At 39.1% G+C, this 22656-nt stretch overlaps 2 protein-coding genes across 2 annotated transcripts in view; one reads left to right on the plus strand and one right to left on the minus strand.

Moving 5' to 3' along the window:
- The window catches only part of LOC134801453 (uncharacterized), a 130888-nt gene that overhangs the window by 35978 nt on the left and 72254 nt on the right, over positions 1-22656 (minus strand). The gene's annotated exons all lie outside the window — the stretch shown is intronic.
- On the plus strand, positions 15485-22238 carry LOC134801631 (uncharacterized). Its single transcript, XM_063774250.1, has 5 exons — positions 15485-15653; positions 16422-16628; positions 17071-17160; positions 21373-21432; positions 22102-22238. Exons 1-5 carry the CDS (start codon positions 15599-15601, stop codon positions 22236-22238), a joined length of 549 nt encoding a protein of 182 aa, XP_063630320.1. The 5' UTR covers positions 15485-15598.

The raw sequence follows: 22656 nt of genomic DNA on the forward strand, positions 1-22656 counted from the left end.
CTATGAACAGACCTCGCCCAGGGCATACCCGGACTTCAAGGACCCCCGCAAACATTGAACTCGTTGAAAGAAGTTTACGTGAAAATCCCCGACTTTCGATACGCAAAAGGGCAGCCTCATTAGGACTTGTTAGAGCAACTGTCCATGAAATTTTGAAAAAAGACTTAAAGTTTCATGCCTTTAAAATTCAAATCGTCCAGGAATTGAAGGAAAATGACTTTGTGTTACGCAAACAGTTTAGCGAAATAATGTTGCAAAGATTTCGTACCGTAAATTCGATTTTTTGGAGTGACGAGGCTCATTTTCACTTAAACGGTCATGTTAATAAACAAAACTGTCGTTACTGGTCTCCAAGAACACACAATCCACGAATGAAACATCAAAAACCGCTGCATTGCCCCAGAGTAACTGTGTGGTGTGCTTTGTCAACGCATGGGATTATCGGACCATTTTTCTTTGAAAATGCCCGGGGACAAGCGACAAATGTCAATAGCGAAAATTATGCAAGAATGATTACGGATTACTTCTTACCGAATCTGCGAGCACATCCATCGTTCTCATCGCACACGTGGTTCCAACAGGATGGGGCAACCCCACATACGGCTAGAGCTTCAATGGATTTATTACGGCAAGCTTTCCCTGGAAAACTAATCAGTCGGTTTGGGGACATCCCATGGCCACCGCGGTCGCCTGATTTGACCCCGATGGATTTTTTCTTATGGGGCTATCTCAAAGAAAGAGTTTATAACAACAATCCGCGTACTGTTGAGGCCCTAAAAGAAAACATTGGTAATGAAATCCGCAACATTCGACCAAATTTGCTTCAGAGTGTGGCGAGAAACACGAGGCTTCGCTTCGATCAATGTCGACAACTCGATGGAAAACATTTGGATAACATTATTTTTAAAAAATAAAATCCGCATCATTCCTTAAACTGCGGATGTAATTAATAAATATATATACACAATAATACGATTTTTATTTAATATTGAAATTATAAATCTGCAGCCAGACACCCTGTATATAGCGATAGGAAAAAATGTACCGTAAAATGGGGCGAATTGGGTGAAATTTGACTTTCAAACCTCGATAAAATTTTATTTTTACATGTGAAAACTGAATGGTGTATATAATAAGTGGTTCGGACGTTTGTATTTTATTTTGGATAGTTCCATTTCATAACTTTGACGATAAAGAGGAAAACCCACCTCACCCCGTAGTGCCTCGTATTTGGGGTGAGAGGGTTTTTCATACAAAGGTGATTTTGGAAGATTGTAGGATCGATTTTTTATTATTATGCGTATTACTATAGCCCCATTTTAAATTGGAATACATTATTTTTGTAGCAGTAGCCTAATAAATATGTGTACTCACCGGTTCCAACTGCTGCAAAGGGTTCACCGTGTGTTATTTCATCATCCGTAAATAGGCAAGGATACGAAAACCGAAGCCTTTTGCCTTCAAACTTTTCAAACTGATGTTTGTCGAAATGTTTTTCACACACGCGTTTCCTAAGTAGTTGCTCTTTTGTCAGACCGAGAAGAAGAGGATTCGTAGGCACAAGGAAAGACATCCACAAATTCCTAAGCATATCGTTCTTAGGAAATGCAAAAAGTCGATGAGTCTCATTTGTTGCATTGCAACCACCAACACAACACTTTATTCTCATGATTCATTATTGCACAAACGATACCGCAGCACAATTATAAAGTATTGTTCCGAATAGCAAAGGAGAATTTGGATATTTAGTTTAGGATCTCAACTCAGCAAAAAAGCGAGGAGACACACTAAACACTAGCGTACTCGACTTTGAAATTCGGCACAATAAAGTCGCCAAAACTTTTCAAATGTACAATGGCGGCTGCATAGGTGGGGGCTGGGGGTGGCGGGGCGAGGGGAGACGCCATAGTAGCGCCACAACGGCCGTTTTGGGAGTTGTACTGTACTGTCATACCCCTGGCTTCAACTCGACGTCTTTTGTTTGTGAATAGGAAAATATCACACAACTGAAACACTACGGAGGAACTTAATTGCTCAACTCGACGCACTGCACTGTTCAGATGGAGAAAACCGAATGAATAATAGAAAACAAGTAAAACACCACGGAATCACAATATTTTTCAATAAAGTTTAGTTTTGGAAATAAAATTGACGTATTTGACAGTTCGGCTTTAATGTTGCCAGCACAGAATAAATAATAGTACTGCCGTACAGAACGGAAACTTCGGGGGAGACACTCCTGACTTCGGTCAAACTCGGCTCCGTTCGGCTCAGCATTGCTCCGAGCAATTATTAGGGTTGGCACCACTTGGCTTCCTTTTGCGTGCACGACCACAAATAAGATAATCACTTGAATTTTGACAACCCTAAATAGCCGAAAGGGATTGTGCCACATATTAAAAAGGGATAGCATGATGCGACCCTGAACCGCTGTCAAACTTCGGGTTTGGGTTGTCCTTTCTGTACGTTAGTACTATTAATTCATCTTGTGACAATTGTCATCATCATCATCGTAAACTTCGCAAGAGAAATACCTGTTTTTTGCTGATTACTAAAGGCCCCAGTACACAATGGGCCATCGCCGGCCATTCCAAGGGACGCATTTATGCGTTAGAGGGAGCAAGTGCTATTGCTATCCCATTCTACCGCATGGCTGCGTCCCTTGGAGTGGCCGGCAATGGCCCATTGTGTACTGGGGCCTTAAGATTCAGTTCGCCATAATATTACTACGGCATACCCACACGATCTTAGAAAAGCAGACAGGCTATACATATTCATTACACAGAAATTTTCTTACCAAGATTCAAACACAATAGCTTTGCAGCTAGTATGTCAGTATTAATAAGGCTAAAAACAATGATGATCGTTAAAAAACTATTATGAGATGAAATATGTGATGATAAAGATAAGTGATAAAATTACCTGTATCTGGTACAGTTGTTATGTGTGACGGTACAAGTACAGCAGCAGCATCATTCGTTGCAGCACTCATAGCATAGGTGTGGTCATAATGTTGTTTTCTTGCATAAGTGTGCTCAGAGTTTCCCATGCTTTCAAGTTCCATGGATCCTGATAAAAAAAGACCCATTACATATAATAAATCTAGTAGTACTAATGATAAGACAATAAAAATAAATACCATGCCTTAAATACCATAAAAACCATAGCATAATTAACATAAAAACAATATATGTATATTTTTTCTGTTTCTGTCAGAACCAGTCTAAAATATGTCATCGAGATGAGTAAAGGCCCCAGTACACAATGGGCCATCGCCGGCCACTCCAAGGGACGCATTTATGCGTTAGAGGGAGCAAGTGATATTGCTATCTCATTCTACCGCATTGCTGCGTCCCTTGGAGTGGCCGGCGATGGCCCATTGTGTACTGGGGACTTAACAAAGGCGCGTTATCGGAGAGCGCACCTACACCGGTTTTCTGAATGTTGGACTAGCCCTAATTATAATTACAAATAGGTATTAATTTTATCATCCCTGCTTTTTGTTTGTGTGTAATTGTGTATTATGTATTTTTGATTAATAAATGAGGAGGGTATTATTCCATTTATTTACAACATAGTTACTAGTGCATACAAACTTAATATACATAACTAGAAAAAAAAACATTAAATAACTAACCTACAAAACTTAAAAACTAAATCTAAAAATAAATAAAACTAAACTTAAAATAAATAATTACAAAATATCCCCCTGCGGAATGGTGCCGTAGATGCTGGAAGCATTTCCTCGGTGTATCGCAATACTTATTTCTTTGTGCGAGGAAGCTGCCAGATCTACGGTCACCAGTGGCGTCAGCTATCCTTTTTGATAGATCCTTAAAAAGGGTAGACGCGTTCGGACCCCACGGGCCAAGGGTCTCGACACCAAAAGGTACAAAATCGTATTCGGGGCCGAGACCCCTATATTTGGTCTTTTTTAATTTTTCGGCCGCCTCTGCTGCCGCGCCGGCTTTTGCAGTAGTGCCGTGGAGATGAGACGGGGCTAGGGTGTCCACACAGGTGGCGTCCCACACCAGCACCCGACCCATCTTCCACGGAATTAGTGACATTCCATCTGGTCTCTTACAATACCAGGAGGCTCGAGAAGAGCCGGTACGTTGCCGCTGGTAAGAGACCGGCGGAGAATATCGTTAAGCGCGGCGTGTCTAGAGAAGCGGCCGGCGTTCCTTTGGCAGGAGAGCCCGTGGTGCCCGAAGGCGTCGACGTCAGTGCCGCAGGGGCACCTATGTGGAGCACAGACCCGGACGCCGAGTCGCAGGCAGGCCGCAACGCGCAGAGTGTGCGGCTCCAGGAAAGTGCCGGTATTACAAATAAATACCACGTGGTATTCAAAAGATATTAGTCAATGGTTAAACTATATCAGCATTAGGTACCGACCTCTTTCCGCAGAAGAGTGTGCAGTCGTTCCAGTGGTGATTTCTTCGAGGGTAAACAATGTTGGACAGGCATTCGGCTTTAACCGCATCCTCGAAGACACGTATTTGGCCTCGAAATGATTGTGGCAAACGTGGAGTTTGCTAATTTCACCCGATGTCAAACCCTCAAAAATGGTTAATGGAACTGCTGAAATTGTTTTACGCCACAATAAAACTTTTTCACTGGCCGCTGGCATTTTGTGCAGCAGAACGTTCTTTCGTTTACGACTGCTATTACAGCCGGGTATACAGCACTTGCGAGGCATTTTTAATATCAATATGAAACGTGGCACTGAATATTACAATTATCAGTATTATCACGCGAAAATAAAGGTACGGAAATTAATCAACGCAAACACTTCACTACACGACCCAAAAACTGTAATGACGTAAAAATGACAGCGACGCGATTGACAGTACTCGGTACTGAGTGACAGTACGAATAGCGGTGGGGAGTTAGCCAATAGCAAAGGACTTAAACGTCACTATCGAGTTTCAAGGTCATCTCTACGGCTACGTTTCGTTCTTCCTCATAGAAGGTAGGATCCTATAGAAGTGGTATACGCGTGCCTCCGTGAGGGACAAAACATACGCAATGCGACACTATGATTGGTCGAATTTATTTGTTGCCCACCATAATCCATACTAAAAAAACGGTGGGAAACAAAAAATATGTGAGACTGTGACAAGGACAAACAATAATAGCGCTTTCGCTGCTACTCCTACTGAAAGATACATAAGACTATCCCGTTCAGTCAGTTACCCCTACCAATCATGCCCAATCCAGTTTAATACTAGATTCATGTTCTTAAAACGCCCGTGGTAATGACCAAAACAATATAAAGCCCCCTACAGACTATGTGCGTGAATCGTATGACTCCACACTCGCACACTTCACGGTGATTTCGCAGTTTGGTTAGCGGCAATATGGCGGAAAAGCAACAGCTGATCGAGTTTAACTGTTAGCATGGTCTAATAAAACATGGTCTTCTATTCCCAGAGTGACACGGGCCTACGTCACAATAACATTGCCACTTGTCTTTATTTCAACATAACATGTTACATGGGTACATTATAGCTATGGTTAATAAGTTAAAATATTTCTTTATAATTTTATAATTTTCATTTATAATGTATTTTATCTTAAATTTTACAATAACACGTCATTTTTAATTATTCGTTAGCAATATCTTCCGATTCACGAAAGAAATTTAAGACGTTCGGGTAATTCTGTTTACATTACTGGCAACACAGGATAGCGCTGTCACATTTGACAATTCGGATCTAGATAACTTCATGCCCTGACCGTCATCCTTGTCGAACGCGTGTTAATTGTTATTTCCTTCTCGCTCAGTGTCAGCAGTCGCAGTGTTTTCCAAACTTTTCACGTCGTAAGCTTGGTAATTAATGTGTAACTGTGAATTAGTTTTTTAAACGTTTGTCTTGTATAGATAAATAAAGTTTAATTTAATACATTAGATTTGTTTTATTTTACTATGTTTCTACATGAATAACTTAAAATTAATGCCGTTAAAATAATTTTCACCGTTGGTTAAAATTCTCCCACATTTTAAAGTTTGAGAACCTGTAAACAGCATGATGACGTAGGCCCGTGTCAGTTAGGTCATAAGGCCCCTCCAGACTATGCGCGTGAATCGCAAGCGAAGCCGCGAACGCGAGTGTGGAGTCGATTTTCGCAGACAGCGAAATCGACTCCACACTCGCGTTCGCGGCTTCGCCCGCGATTCACGCGCATTGTCTGGAGGGGGCTATACGCGAATCTCGGAATAGAGTACCAGGCGGAGTATATTATTATACCATGACTGTTAGTTATCTATGGCATCATACGTGATTTAGCTGTTTTTCCATTTTGTTTTATTGTAAAACCGTAAAATATAGCTGCTTAATATAATATAATTAGGGCGAGCGAAGCGAGCCCTATCCCTATTCGACAAACTATGCATTTTTGTGGTACACTTTACGGAAAAACTATCGCACTGTGAGGTTTGAAATTTAACATAGTAATTTAAATTCATGTCTAGATGTTAGTCCGGTGGCCGGCTGCATGAAACAAACCTCATCAAAAAATAGAATATACCTACCCTGTAGAGGTACCTGACATTTAGTAGCTTCCAACGCACTTGGTCGGCCTAGGCTTAACCTGGCAGATTTTGTACAAATGGCAAAAACGTTGGACAAAAAATCATCAAAAAAAACCTCATCGAAAAATAGAATGAAACTTGTATGGTAGGATACCTGACCTTGAGGACAGTAAAAAAAAATTGGTCGGCCTCACCTTAGCCTGGCAGTTTTTGCAGTCCGACCAGATTTATTGGGTCACGTGAGAGCTACAATTTACCTCATCGAAAAATAGAATGAAACAAACGGATTATAATAGCTAAAATAAGCCTGTTGACGTATGTCTTGGTCGGCCTCACCTTAACCTGGCAGTTTTTGCAGTCCGACCAAATTTATAAAAAAATCATCAAAAATTTTTTATCGAAAAATCGTATGAAACTGGTATGTTACGATGGCTGCCTTTGAGGACAGTAAAAAAAAAGTGGTCGGCCAAATCCTGTGTTGGCAGGTTCCTGTGTCCGACCAATTTTGTGGTACCACGTGAGAGCTACAATTTTACCTCATCGAAAAATAGAATGAAACAAACGGATTATAATAGCTAAAATAAGCCTGTTGACGTATGTCTTGGTCGGCCTCACCTTAACCTGGCAGTTTTTGCAGTCCGACCAAATTTATAAAAAAAACATGAAAAATTTTTTATCGAAAAATCGTATGAAACTTGTATGGTACGATAGCTGCCTTTGAGGACAGTAAAAAAAAAGTAGTTGGCCAAATCCTGTGTTGGCAGGTTCCTGTGTCCGACCAATTTTGTGGTACCACGTGAGAGCTTCAATTTACCTCATCGAAAAATAGAATGAAACAAACGGATTATAATAGCTAAAATAAGCCTGTTGACGTATGTCTTGGTCGGCCTCACCTTAACCTGGCAGTTTTTGCAGTCCGACCAAATTTATAAAAAAATCATCAAAAATTTTTTTCGAAAAATCGTATGAAACTTGTATGGTACGATAGCTGCCTTTGAGGACAGTAAAAAAAAGTGGTCGGCCAAATCCTGTGTTGGCAGGTTCCTGTGTCCGACCAATTTTGTGGTACCACGTGAGAGCTACAATTTACCTCATCGAAAAATAGAATGAAACAAACGGATTATAATAGCTAAAATAAGCCTGTTGACGTATGTCTTGGTCGGCCTCACCTTAACCTGGCAGTTTTTGCAGTCCGACCAAATTTATACAAAAATCATCAAAAATTTTTTATCGAAAAATCGTATGAAACTGGTATGGTACGATGGCTGCCTTTGAGGACAGTAAAAAAAAAGTGGTCGGCCAAATCCTGTGTTGGCAGGTTCCTGTGTCCGACCAATTTTGTGGTACCACGTGAGAGCTTTTTTTACCTCATCGAAAAATAGAATGAAACAAACGGATTATAATAGCTAAAATAAGCCTGTTGAGCGTTGACGTATGTCTTGGTCGGCCTCACCTTAGCCAGGCAGTTTTTGCAGTCCGACCACATTTATAAAGAATAATAATTTCTATATTGAAAATATGGTTTCTTCGCAGCTTGAACTTAACTTAATAATGCTAACTGAAAAAAGTCATAAGTAAATGAGTCCATGGAGGTCTTAGAGGGCTTTAAAAAAAAAGAAAACATTCAGTTCAAATTTTATTCATAAATCTATCTAATATCTAAATAACGTTTTCTAACTACTGACGTGGTTTCAGAGTAACACTTACGTTGAGATGATGTCTCACAGATGTCAAAAATAAAAAGGTTTTCATCGATTTTTGACAAGTTTTGAATCGTATATCCTACTTTTCCACTACAGATAGAATGAGGAGGCATAACTGACATTTTATCACGCCAGGTGGCGCATCCATAGTGGAGTTGCTGTCACTGTCAAATCACATACATTGTTTCCAATAAATTGTAAACATTCTCCTTTTTTAACCGACTTCCAAATCCCAAAGGAGGAGGTTATCAATTCGGTTGTATGTTTTTTTTTCTCCACAATACTGCAATAGTGTGCGACAAATTGTGGAAATATACCTATAGGATCTCCCTTTTTTCCCAAGGACCCGATATGCATAAATCGGTGAGAAAAAGCTTTGAGTACCAAAAACTAAGGCAAATGACAAAGACCGTTTGTGTAGGCTGCATTTTAAGGAAGATAAATATTTTGGAAAGAGTAAATACACAGGTAAGCTAAGTTTTAACGAAGTAGTACATAATTTAGGGCATAATGGCTTGGCCACACATGCTGTATTCCATACGCATCATGACTTTGTGTACCTATCTGATGGGCGGGCGTATATGAAACGCCTTCTTGTACATGCAGGTGATCCAGGTATACACCAAAGCTAAAGGGGCCCACTGATTAACAGACCGCCGGACGGTATCGGCCTGTCAGTTGTTCGGAACTGTCAAAATTTTGTACTAACTGACAGGCCGATACCGTCTGGCGGACTGTTAATCAGTGGGTCACTTTAGTTTTCAATCGAACACTTGTAATATAAGAGGAAAAACTGCACGTGAGCCTTCCAAAATTTTAATAAACGGTAAAATACACAAGATAACCTCACATATATTAAGTGATTATCTTTGCATCAAATCAGCCTTTTTTCCATCAACTGTAGCATTTCTCCTTCGAAGCTCGGTTTGTAGAAAAGAAATTCCCACCTTTTACCAGTGGTAACTACTGGGAATTTTTTAGGTACCACCAAACCGAGTTGGTGGTAACTACTAGGATTTTTTTTTCCCAGTAGTTACCAGTGGTAAAAGGTGGGAAAATAATTCCCAGTAGCTACCACTGATAAGAACTTGGTGGTAACTAGTGGGAATAACCCTTTTATTGTTAATAATTACTGTTAATCATAATCATCTTCGGAGTCGAAGTCTGACGAACTTTCCCCAGACTCCGACTTGTCTATTGTTATTTCTTCGACTCGCAAAGGCGTTATGTGTCCTTCCAACCATTTGATCTTATACATTTCATCTCTTAATGTCCAGCCACAATGTGTTGCATCAAATTTGATGCAAGTGGATTCTGCCGCACTCTGCCACATTGAATTTATGAAAGCCGTCCGTAACAAGCCATACGTCAACAGGTTTATTTTAGCTATTATAATCCGTTTTTTTTTTTCATCCTATTTTCGATGAGGTAAATTGTAGCTGTCACGTGGTACCACAAATTTGGTCGGACTGCAAAAACTGCCAGGCTACGGTGAGGCCGACCAAGCCATACGTCAACAGGTTTATTTTAGGTATTATAATCCGTTTGTTACATTCTATTTTTCGATGAGGTAAATTGTAGCTCTCACGTGGTACCACAAAATTGGTCGGACACAGGAACCTGCCAACACAGGATTTGGCCGACCACTTTTTTTTTACTGTCCTCAAAGGCAGCTATCGTACCATACAAGTTTCATACGATTTTTCGATAAAAACATTTTTGATGATTTTTTTATAAATTTGGTCGGACTGCAAAAACTGCCAGGTTAAGGTGAGGCCGACCAAGACATACGTCAACAGGCTTATTTTAGCTATTATAATCCGTTTGTTTCATTCTATTTTTCGATGAGGTAAAAAAAGCTCTCACGTGGTACCACAAAATTGGTCGGACACAGGAACCTGCCAACACAGGATTTGGCCGACCACTTTTTTTTTACTGTCCTCAAAGGCAGCCATCGTACCATACCAGTTTCATACGATTTTTCGATAAAAAATTTTTGATGATTTTTGTATAAATTTGGTCGGACTGCAAAAACTGCCAGGTTAAGGTGAGGCCGACCAAGACATACGTCAACAGGCTTATTTTAGCTATTATAATCCGTTTGTTTCATTCTATTTTTCGATGAGGTAAATTGTAGCTCTCACGTGGTACCACAAAATTGGTCGGACACAGGAACCTGCCAACACAGGATTAGGCCAACCACTTTTTTTTTACTGTCCTCAAAGGCAGCTATCGTACCATACAAGTTTCATACGATTTTTCGAAAAAAATTTTTTGATGTTTTTTTTTATAAATTTGGTCGGACTGCAAAAACTGCCAGGTTAAGGTGAGGCCGACCAAGACATACGTCAACAGGCTTATTTTAGCTATTATAATCCGTTTGTTTCATTCTATTTTTCGATGAGGTAAAATTGTAGCTCTCACGTGGTACCACAAAATTGGTCGGACACAGGAACCTGCCAACACAGGATTTGGCCGACCACTTTTTTTTTACTGTCCTCAAAGGCAGCCATCGTACCATACCAGTTTCATACGATTTTTCGATAAAAAATTTTTGATGATTTTTTTATAAATTTGGTCGGACTGCAAAAACTGCCAGGTTAAGGTGAGGCCGACCAAGACATACGTCAACAGGCTTATTTTAGCTATTATAATCCGTTTGTTTCATTCTATTTTTCGATGAGGTAAATTGTAGCTCTCACGTGACCCAATAAATCTGGTCGGACTGCAAAAACTGCCAGGCTAAGGTGAGGCCGACCACTTTTTTTTTACTGTCCTCAAGGTCAGGTATACTACCATACAAGTTTCATTCTATTTTTCGATGAGGTTTTTTTTGATGAATTTTTGTCCAACGTTTTTGCCATTTGTACAAAATCTGCCAGGTTAAGCCTAGGCCGACCAAGTGCGTTGGAAGCTACTAAATGTCAGGTACCTCTACAGGGTAGGTATATTCTATTTTTTGATGAGGTTTGTTTCATGCAGCCGGCCACCGGACTATGTGTTATCAAACAATTTAATAAAACAAAGAAAAAAACAATTTAAAGAATTTAATAAAGGAATAACACTTTGTATTACTACTAGCGCCATCTGTTAGAAAAAATATGAATTAAAATTCGTGCTAATGTACTATGTGCTATTACAAAAGCGGGTTAAAATTTGGGTTCCGACCCATCTCGCTTCGCTCGGTTTGATTCCCAATTTAGCAATTAATAAGTTTCTGTGAATACTGGAACATTAAATCTTGCTGTATATTCTCTGCGGAGATCAATTTACTCGTATGTTCTGTTCTATGACGCCGATGAACTGATCAGTCATGTTGTGTTAGCAAACTTCAATTCTTCAGTACGAGAAACAGTTTGAGTGTTACTAATATTGCTTGGAACTGCCAAAATTATAAATAAAGATAAGCATATAAGGTAATACAAACTTCAGTGACTTAGGGCCGATACAGACGGACTACAACACAACTGCAACTTGTATGGAAACTGCACGCCGACTGCACGCCAATTGCAAAGTCGGCGTGCAGTTCAACAAAATGACCCAGAACCCTGGCAGTACCTAGTAGAACTCTGGTTTGGTGCAACATAGGCACACGCTGTTTTAGTAATTCGACACGTCTTAATGAGCACTTGGGAGAGCAGTACCCAAGATAGAGCTGATGCTGAACCCTGTCTGTACCTAGCGGAACTCAGGTTTGGTGCAACATAGAGACACGCTGGGTTGGACATCCGACTCGTCATGACGATCACTTGGTAGAGCAGTACCCAAGATACCTGATGCTGAATCCTGGCAGTACGTAGTGGAGCTCGGGTTTAATACAACATAGGCACACGCTGTTTTGGTCATCCGACTCGTCTTGATGAGCACTTAGGAGAGTAGTAGTAGGTACCCAAGATAGAGCTGATGCTGAACCCTGGCTGTACCTAGTGGAGCTCTGGTTTAGTGCACCATAGGCACACGCTGTTTTGGTCATCCGACTCGTCTTGATGAGCACTTAGGAGGGTAGTACCCACGATAGAGCTGATGCTGAACCCTGGCAGTACCTAGTGGAGCTCGGGTTTGGTGCAACATAGACACACGCTGTTTTGGACATCCGACTCGTCATGATGATCACTTGGTAGAGTAGTACCCAAGATAGTTGATGCTGAACCCTGGCAGTACCTAGTGGAGCTCGGGCTTTATACAACATAGGCACACGCTGTTTTGATCATCCGACTCGTCTTTTTGAGCACTTGGGAGATAATCGAGATAGAGCTGTAGCTGAACCCAGCTGGCAGTATTTAGTGGAATTCACGTTTGTTGCAACATAGGCACACGCTGTTTTGGTCATCTCACTCGTCTTGATGAGCACTTAAGAGAGCAAGTTATACGTAAGTTTATGTGCGGAGCAGCATGATTACCGCCAGTAGGTGTCCAGTCGGGATAGTTTTACGCTCAATTGTGTGGTATATATAAATAAATTCAAGGACATTGGCTCGCTGATCCAACATTATGTAGGAAAGCCAGTTGGCTTCCTTACAAAAAGTACTGGGCGACCGTGTAGGATATAATAAGCGCTTTTGAAATTGTATATTACGTGTGGATGATATTAAATGATATTAATGATGACAACAGCCGGACAGCGACCGGGATCCGGTTGGTATATTTCTTTCTTGCTCTCACTTATAGCTGCGTCCTTAACGGACTTATTACGTACCTACCCACTCGATCGAACATGGAACAAGCCTCGGACTGGATCAAAGTCGCGGTCCGGTACGTTTAGGTAGAAAAACTCCGCGAGCCCTTACAAAGCTCTGCTTTTTGCTAGTCATAATATAATTAATATTTATCTTGCCACAGAGGAGCCAAAATATTGTGTAATGTGGAGTCTTGCAAGTTCGCGCTTCGCGTCTCCTTTGACGCGGGCCGAAATACCGACAAAAAACGGAGAACAAGGCGCGAATGCGTGAACAATCTGCGAAATCGACGCCACACTCGCGTTCGCGGCCTCGCCCGCGATTCACGCGCATAGTCTGGAGGGGGCTTTATACTCGTAATGACATACTACTATAGTTTGTCAAAGGACTGTCTCATTTCAAACATAGACAGAGATAATCATACTATCTTTGTCTTACACTAGTATTAGCACCCAAAAGAAAAGGATGAGTATAGTCTTCCTGGTTCTTACTGACTGACAAATTGGTTTGACCAACTATATTTGCCTGTTGCAGCACTGGCCAGGCTCGCATGAGGAGCGGTACGCACGCGAATGTAAACGCGGGACATAACATAGCATACAAATAGCATGCAAATAGCCATGTCAGATAAACGTCAGATCAGACGTCAGTCAATACAAAACATCTATGTCTATGACAAAACAATACAAAAGTTTGAGGTTTTCAGCAAAAAAGGCGACTTTTAAAAGCGACTCCGCTTTACGATAAGAATATCGCTTCGATGTTGTATAAATAAATAAATCAATTAGATGGTGTCACCGCGGAAAACCCGAAAAAACATTAGGTACGAAATTGTTAAGAAAAATATCAAAAGTTGGTGAAAATGAGTGAGCCTGTAAGTAAAAGGCGGCGTTGCCTTTTTGGCTGTGTGTGAGGCTGGTAAGAAGTTTTTCATTTCTTGTATTTCAGTTATTCAAATGCTACTTATTTATGGCTACAAATATAATGACCACCAAAAAATACTTTGGTACCCTAAATAAAGAAATCTATTGTACCAAAAAAAAATACTGAACACCAAAAAAATAAGGCCTAAAATTACAAAAGTACCACCATTTTAATAACGACTGCACTTCAAATTGTATTCAAATACCAAATATATTGAATGATCACCAAAAATCATTAATGATCACCAAATCTTGAAGACCAAATTAATGCGATATTTTCACCTAAATAAACCACTATGATTACCAAAAAATTTATACATATTACCAAATAAAGTAAAATGATACCAAAATTACTAGCCCCTCCCGCTCAACCCCCCGTACACCGCACCGCATACTTACCTAACCTAACCTACTTTTCTAGTAGCATACTGAAATGCTACTAGAAAAGTAGGTTAGCTTAGGTTTGAACTCCTATCAGATAAGTGGGTTAGGTTAGCACTGCGACACTTACAGAAACGAAATGTTACTGGAAAAGTAGGTTAGGTTAGGATTGAACTGAGACCTTTACGGAAACGAAATGCTACTATAAAAGTGGATTAGGTTAGGTTAGAATTGCGATCTTCACAGAACCGAACTGCTATCAAAAACTGCTATCTATGCTAATAAGAAGTGGGTTAGGTTAGGTTTGAACTGCGACCCTTACAGAAACGAAATGCTACTAGAAAAGTGGGTTAGGTTAGGTTGGAACTGCGACCCTTACAGAAACTAAACGCTACTAGAAAAGTGGGTTAGATTAGGTTTGAACTGCGACCCTTACAAAAACGAAATGCTACTAGAAAAGTGGGTTAGGTTTGATTAGAACTCCGACCCTTACAGAAACGAAATGCTACTAGAAAAGTGGGTTAGGTTAGAACTCCAACCCTGTAACGAAATGTTACTAGAAAATTGGGTTAGGTTAGGTTTGAACTGCGACCCTTACAGAAAAGAAATGCTACTAGAAAAGTGGGTTAGGTTAGGTTTGAACTGCGACCCTTACAGAAACGAAATGCTACTAGAAAAGTGTGTTAGGTTAGAACTGCAACTGTTACAGAAATGAAATGCTACTAGAAAAAGGTGACGAAGTGGATTAATTAATTTAATAGATTCAATATTTGCACATTTTTAATTAAAATGTGGTTACAATTTTGGTGGTCATTTACTATTTTTGGGTTACAATGATTATTTTGGAGTCATTTGCTTTAATAGGATAGCAAGATTTAAAAATTTGGTTAAAATTTTACATTAAAATGGAGTTCTAATTTTGGTGGTCATTTACTATTTTTGGGTTCACAATGATTATTTTGGTATGATTTTATTGAATAGGATAGCAAGATGTAAAAATTTGGTTATCATTTCACATTAAAATTGGGTTTGCAATTTGGTAATCCTAATCATTCACAATTTTTGGGTTAATAATGGTTATTTTGGTGTCATTTCCTTTAATAGGATAGTAAAATGTAATAAAATCGGTAATCATTTCACATTAAAATGGTGTTACAATTTTGGTGATCATTTATTATTTTAGGGTGGTAAAGTAGATTTTTTTGGTATTATATTTTACTAAATCTGGTGATCAGTTAAATAGCAGCCCTTATTTATTTAGGGGAGAGTGGATCACAGAGAACACCAAGCTATAGTTAATAGTATCATTTTGTTATCTAAGCCTAGAGTAACAATGTAACTGAAGAAAAAACATTAGAAAAATATCAAAACTTGTTGAAAATGAGTGAGTCTGGAAGAATAAAACGGTATTGCGTTTTTGGCTGCGATGATTTAGGTAAGTAGTTTTTCATTTCTTGTATTTCAGTTATTCAAATCACAAAGAATCACTTTTATTGTAAGAGCTGTAGTTGCGCTATTTAAACTTCAAATTGTATTATTTTCTTATCTAAGCCTCATCTAATCTAAGATACAAGCTGTAAGGAAAGCTAGAAATAAAATAAGACGAAAAAAAAGTGGAGAAAGATTCGCTGTTACCCATGTGTGGGTAACAGTGGATCACCATCCAATTAAACGAATCAATAAGAGCTGCTGCATTGTTTGAGCATTTATATTTAGAGTCTGTTCGGAAAGAGAAGAGTTCTCTTTCCGAACAGACTCTATTAAGTTTTAGATACTTGTGCAAAATTTTGATCATATAGTTGGTCAAATGGTCAAACTAAATTTGTCAGTAAATAAGAACAAAAAACTGTACTGGATGAGAACCAGGAAGACTATACTCATCCTTTTCTTTTGGGTGCTAGTACTAGTGTAAGACAAAGATAGTATGATTCACTCTATGACCTATGTTTGCAATTAGACAGTGCTTTGACAAACTATATCTGTTGATCATAATTTTTCAAAGTGGCTACAACTTAAAGAGGGATTTTGCTCATTGCTTGGAGATTTATTTATATTAGTTTTGTGCTTCTATTATCATGATTTTTTTTTCCTAAAAGAAAACTTAATTTTCATGCCCAATTTTTTTTATCCAATAGATTTCCATGCATTCTTGTGACGCACTTAAGAGTTATGTCAATCAAATGTTATTGTATATTACCTACAGGTGCACCCATGCACAGCTTTCCCCATCCAGTAAGAAGACCAGAATTATTTAGAACTTGGTTATCAATTGTTGGCGACAGGTTTAAGGAGACAGACCCACTGAAGATTTATAGGAATAAGAAGATCTGTGGCCATCACTTTACATCGGACCAAAAAGTGGCCTGTCATCGATTAATGTATGAGGCTGTACCGTCTGTCAATTTAGAAGGTGGGTATAATCAGTGGTGTAGCATGAACTAATCTATCAGTGGGCTAAGTCGCATCTGCAAGGCCCTTTTCTTTCACTGTGCCTGAAGGGGCCTCACGCGAGGCCCCCCTGGGGTGCGAGGACGTGGGCGACGGCCCACTTCGCCCACGCCTAGCTACGCCACTGGGTACAATAAACTAACTATCACTATCACTACATCCTATAAAACAAACTCCCCTGTCCCTTCTGTCTTTTTGTGTGTATGTATGTTCGCGATAAACTCAAAACCTACTGAACGGATTTCCATGCGATTTTCATGTATGAATAGAGTGATTATTGAGGAAGGTTTAGGTGTATAATTTCAATAATTTGTTAACCGTCGAAGTTGGGGTGGGTCGCTAGTTTTAATATATAAATTAATAATTGCAAACCCAAGATCATGACATACTATTTTTATTTTCAGCTGCAGTATCTAAATCTTCTTGCATCCTGGAAATAGAGCACAATTACTGTATACCGAATTCATTTCAACAAAATCAGTCAAATAACAAAGGTACTTAAATTATTTATTTAAACTCCATGTGATGTGCAAGTAGAAATCTGAAACTATAACTTAGGTATATCGAAATGTAGTCTAATTTTTTTTTATACTACTACGCAAACAAGAATACGGCCTGCCTGATAGTATAAAGCAGTCAGCGTAGCCTATGGACGCCTGCAACTCCAAAGGTGTTATATGTGCGTTGCCGACCCTAACACTCCGCTCCGCACTCTCGTTGCGCTCTGGCAACCTTACTCACCAGCAGGAACACAATACTAATGAGTATTGGGTCTATTAGTCTTATTTGGCTGCGGTTTTCTGTAAGGAGGTACTTCCCCAGTTGGGTTCTGCTTTAGATCTGGAATGACATCCGCTGTGCTGTGCCCTATCACACAAAGCGAGATGACATTCACAGCGCCCTTACCTCTCTTTTGGACGTAGTTTAAGGACATACGGGTCCTAAAAGTATATCCCCCTTATTCATAAAAATTTACTGGCTTGATTTATAGTATCTTTAGGTATTTAAAAAAGAGGAAACAAAATCTACCCTCAAATGGCTTCTTAAGCCAGTTGAGGGTAGATGAAAACATTACACGATCAAATAACGTAGGTTACCTAAAGCAGGTCGTTCAGTGACAGATCCAGGCCGTTTTGTATTTGGTTGGTTAACCAAGAAATGTTATAATTATAACTACCCGAAAATGTACAAATTGTTTACTTTTATTTAAATACCTAAAGATACATATTATAGTTAAATTATGTTTTATCCCTTTCTTACAAATACAAAGCTAATTGAGGTTTGTAGCACGTTTATGAATAAGGGGGTATAAATACCTATTGTAGAGGCTTGTAGTGTATTTTTAGGGTTTCGTACCCAAAGGGTAAAACGGGACCCTATTACTAAGACTTCGCTGTCCGTCCGTCCGTCCGTCCGTCCGTCTGTCTGTCACCAGGCTGTATCTCACGAACCGTGATAGCTAGACAGTTGAAATTTTCACAGATGATGTATTTCTGTTGCCGCTATAACAACAAATACTAAAAACAGAATAAAATAAAGATTTAAATGGGGCTCCCATACAACAAACGTGATTTTTGACCAAAGTTAAGCAACGTCGGCAGTGGTCAGTACACTTGGATGGGTGACCGTTTTTTTTTGCTTTTTTTTTCGTTTTTTTTTTTTTCATTATGGTACGGAACCCTTCGTGCGCGAGTCCGACTCGCACTTGCCCGGTTTTGTTTATCAACAGACGTGCAACCTGCCCTAAAGCCTGCAAAGTTAGACAGTGATGTAACTGATGCAATAGAGACTGGTGATCATATAGACACAGATGCATTTGACAATAACTCTCCATCCTCGCCTGCACCAGGTATGTTTAATGAAAAACCCAAAATATGCCACTGAAATTTGAACCTATAGTGTAAGAAATAGAGTTGATTTTGCGTTGTTTGGAAAATTGAACGAAACAAAGCAAAAGCGACTCTGTTCCAATTGAATAGGATTTAAATTTCATCGAACTGAAGACGTACTATAGTAGGACCTTGGGCCTTAGGAGGATAGAGAAATAAGTAAGCTTCGAGTGGTCACCCCGCACATCGATAAAAACCTATTTATAGTTAGTTTTAAGCTTTTAAGTGAGGTTTGCATAGACTTACTTTTTATACTACTATTTAAACTTAATAAATGGGACATTCCATCAGAGGAGGGTCCTTATGCTTCAAGGGAAAACTTTAAGGACCTTTTTATCTGAAATTCCAACAGAAATCCTGATAGAATGGTCCTAATGGTGAACACCACGGACGTAGAGAGTAAACTGGATAGTGTACACTGGCCAAAAAGTGTGTCCACATGAGATATCAAACCTGAGCCCTCCATCTCTTTCTAATTAGGGTGACCATAAGTCATATGAATGTGGGATATTAGCATAAGATGGAATGTATAGTTTGGCCAGGATCTTTTCTCATTCGTGCATAATCAGAGAGAAACATACTGTATTTTCCCTATGCTAGTATAATTGCCCCAGAAAAGAGATGGATAAAGTTTTTTTCTCTTCTGTAAAACGCTTCACACAACCTTACTTAATTTAGTAGTTATAAAGTTATAAAAGCTGTTACAGATGGGGTGGGCGTATTGGATCGCGATCAATGCGATCATGGTTGATTGTGAGGAAGGTGGTCCGCCGTACGTCCATCATACGTATTGGGTGAAAACCAGCGTAGTGTCTTACAGACACTGCTTATGCTGAGCGGCATCCTATTTGGTGTATGTTTACTGTATTCTTAACTTTATGTTGTACTTACCGTAATCTAGGTATGTTTTTGTACGCCAAATAAATATTTTCTATTTCTATTTATTTCTATCAAAGACAGCTATAAGAGAGAGCGAGACAGATATTCAGGGTCGGGTAAAACGTTGTAGTTGTACTTGGTAATTCGCAAATCGTATCAATTAAAAACGCTGCCTTCGGTCGTGTTTTAATTTATCACCACTCGTTGCGAATTTAATTCCTACTTTCAACACTTGCAACGCAAATAAATTTATATTATTACTATGCCCACTGGTTATCGATACTAGTCATTTTGTCAAGCCTAAATTGTTACGCTACGCTAGCGTAGCGTAACAATTTATGTTTTTACACGAAATTATCTTGATTATTGACTAAAATGATAAAATATTAGCACACGACGAAATAAAAACTTACATTTAACTGTGTAAACCGGCATTCTACACTATTTATGCTCTTCATAATTCATAATTTAACAAAATACCTATCACTATCAATATCATACTCATGGTGTGTTCATATACGTGATGACTTCCCTTTTGCATACTTTAGCTATTCTTTAAGCGTCATCATAGATCTGTAATTGAAACAAAATTTTCAAATTTGCCGCTTTTGTATACTGACGGAAATGTCGGCCCAACCTATATAGAATCGATTACATATATATATAAATAGTTAGAATTAACGTTTCAGTAATTAAATATTATGTATAAATATGAGCCTGTAATGTCCAAGGACTTCGGGTTTAATTTTTGGCAATTATGTAGCTCTCATTACGTGAATCGAATAATTAAACATGCCGAAATAAGTATATCTATATTTATTTATTAGTATACTATTTAGGTAAAGTTATTTTTACATTAAGTATGAAATAACAATTTTGTAAGACTGATCCAAATCGTACCGACATCATGGTCACCCTAATCGTCATCAAGTTGGGGATACCAATTAATATTCAAAGTTACTACAATTTCTACCATATTCAATTTACTGTTTTTTTTGTTGCGCACATACTTGGCTTAATCAGTTAATAATATTAACATCATAATAATTAGCAAATTACTTAAAAGATATCAGAACTGTAATTGGAATATAGCACTAAAATAGTATAAGAAGGTAATGAATTTCAGTAGTATATTGATATAATTTTTACCACAATGGTATCTTTTTAACATTGGCAACATGTGCGAGTGAGACACAGGGCTCGGGTTTTTCTATCTCATGTGGACCGTTTTCTCTAGTCTGGTACGAACAACATTCTGTCTCGGTGATAAGGTTCAAATTAGTATGGCAAAAAAAGTGACAACTCGCTCCAGTTTAAACAATATAACTTCATGGTGAACACACGAATGCGAGCCAATCCTGAATCCAACGCAACTAGCTGCGACCAATCGCGCGCGAGATGCGAACTCATCAACCAATCGCGTTGTGCAATTCACAGGTGAACACCAAACGAGAATATTCGGTCGGAATTATATGAATGGTCTTTTGAAATCGTTGACATACTTCAACTTCAACATTTATTCAGCAAATAGGCCACAAGGGCACCTTTGCACGTCAACATTAAATTTACATACAAGCATAGATATCTAGGGATTGATGAGTTCGCATCACGCGCGCGATTGGCTGATGAGTTCGCATCACGCGCGCGATTGGCTGATGAGTTCGCATCACGCGCGCTATTGGTCGCAAGTCGCAACTAGTTGCGTTAGACTGCACGATTGTCTGGAATTTGTGAGTGTCACCGCTGACCTAGTACCATTATAGTGCCCGTAAGGCCAGTCCTTAGATATATACGTCAATGTTTCAAATATTTGCGAAGACCAGGAAAACCAGGATTTTATTTTTATGACTTAAAAGTTGCTGCTATTACTTTATTTGTAGCTCAGGTGGAGACATCTGAGCTAAAGATACTTCTTTATTATTAAAGTATTTGTTTCAGAGCTCGGCCAGACGCCCGAAAACATTTTCTCGTGGCAGACAGAAGAGTTGATAGAAGCAGGTACTATACTATATTTTTAGCTTCATAATTAACAGTTCGTAAAGGTTTACTTTATTCTTTAAAAACTGATGAGAACGTTGTAGGTATTTTATCCACAAAAATATGACTTGGCTGGTAATATTGACTGAATGATAAATATTTAAAACAATATCATGAATTTGTTGTCAAATATTGTGTTTCACTCTGTGGCAAAGTTTGTTTACCTTCGCGCCTTAAAACCCTTGCGAAGCTCAAGATTCCACTTTTCAATTTTGGAATCTTTCGCTTGCTCGGGTACCAATATTAACATGAGGAGTTAATAAATTATTGTAATTTATTAAGCAATTTATTCATGCGCTACCTGTTTCTGAAACATTGTTTTTCCTGCTACCCTAAAGTTGTCTGGGAGAGATCGCTAACAGCGATAATATAAACCACCTGTTGTTGCATAGTAAACCGATACTTAGGGTGACTTAGCAAATCGTAATATTATGTACAAACAGCGGTATCGTCTTGGGTCGTCCCATTCGATTTTCGTCAAGTTCTTAAATTAGTCCTATTCTGCTTTCGTCACTCATTCTACATTCGTCACAATCGTCGGTGGCTTTCAATGTAGAATGAGTGATGAAAGCAGAATAGGACTAATTTAAGAACATGATAGTTAACAGTGTGGGCGGTGGTATATTTCAGATTCTGATGATCCGACGACGCCGGTGCCCGAAGAATCAAAGTTACCCGACGACGTCGTGACGCTGTCCTTGTTCTGTGACTACGACACGCCCATACAATCCGAGCCCAGTGCACCAGGCAAGTCACTTTTTATGTAACACTAACTTTGAAAGTGACGAATGCTTCCAAAATACTGCTTACTATTGTAGTCGACATCTAGCGTCAACTAGTGATTTATCAGTACCGCTACTTGACACTAGATGTCGTGAGTGTTGCGACAAACGAAAAGTGTATTGCTTAACAATTTACAAGTAATATGGGGCATTATCTATGAAAAGGGACCTTATTGTCTATGGCGCTTACGCCGCACAGCGTCGCGCGGCATTGTATTTATATCGGAGCATCGTTAATAATGGCGTAAGCGCCATCGACAATAAGGTCCCTTTTCATAGATAACGTCACATATTAGAATTAAAAATAAAAATAGAGTGCCGGTTCAGGAAAAATGTTTAAGGGTTAGGAGCTTTTAAAAAAATGCATACCATTATATACCTTATTTTTGCGCAATAAAGTTTG

This window comes from Cydia splendana, chromosome 22 (assembly GCF_910591565.1).
Source record: "Cydia splendana chromosome 22, ilCydSple1.2, whole genome shotgun sequence".
In the NCBI taxonomy this organism is placed as follows: Eukaryota; Metazoa; Arthropoda; class Insecta; order Lepidoptera; family Tortricidae; genus Cydia; species Cydia splendana.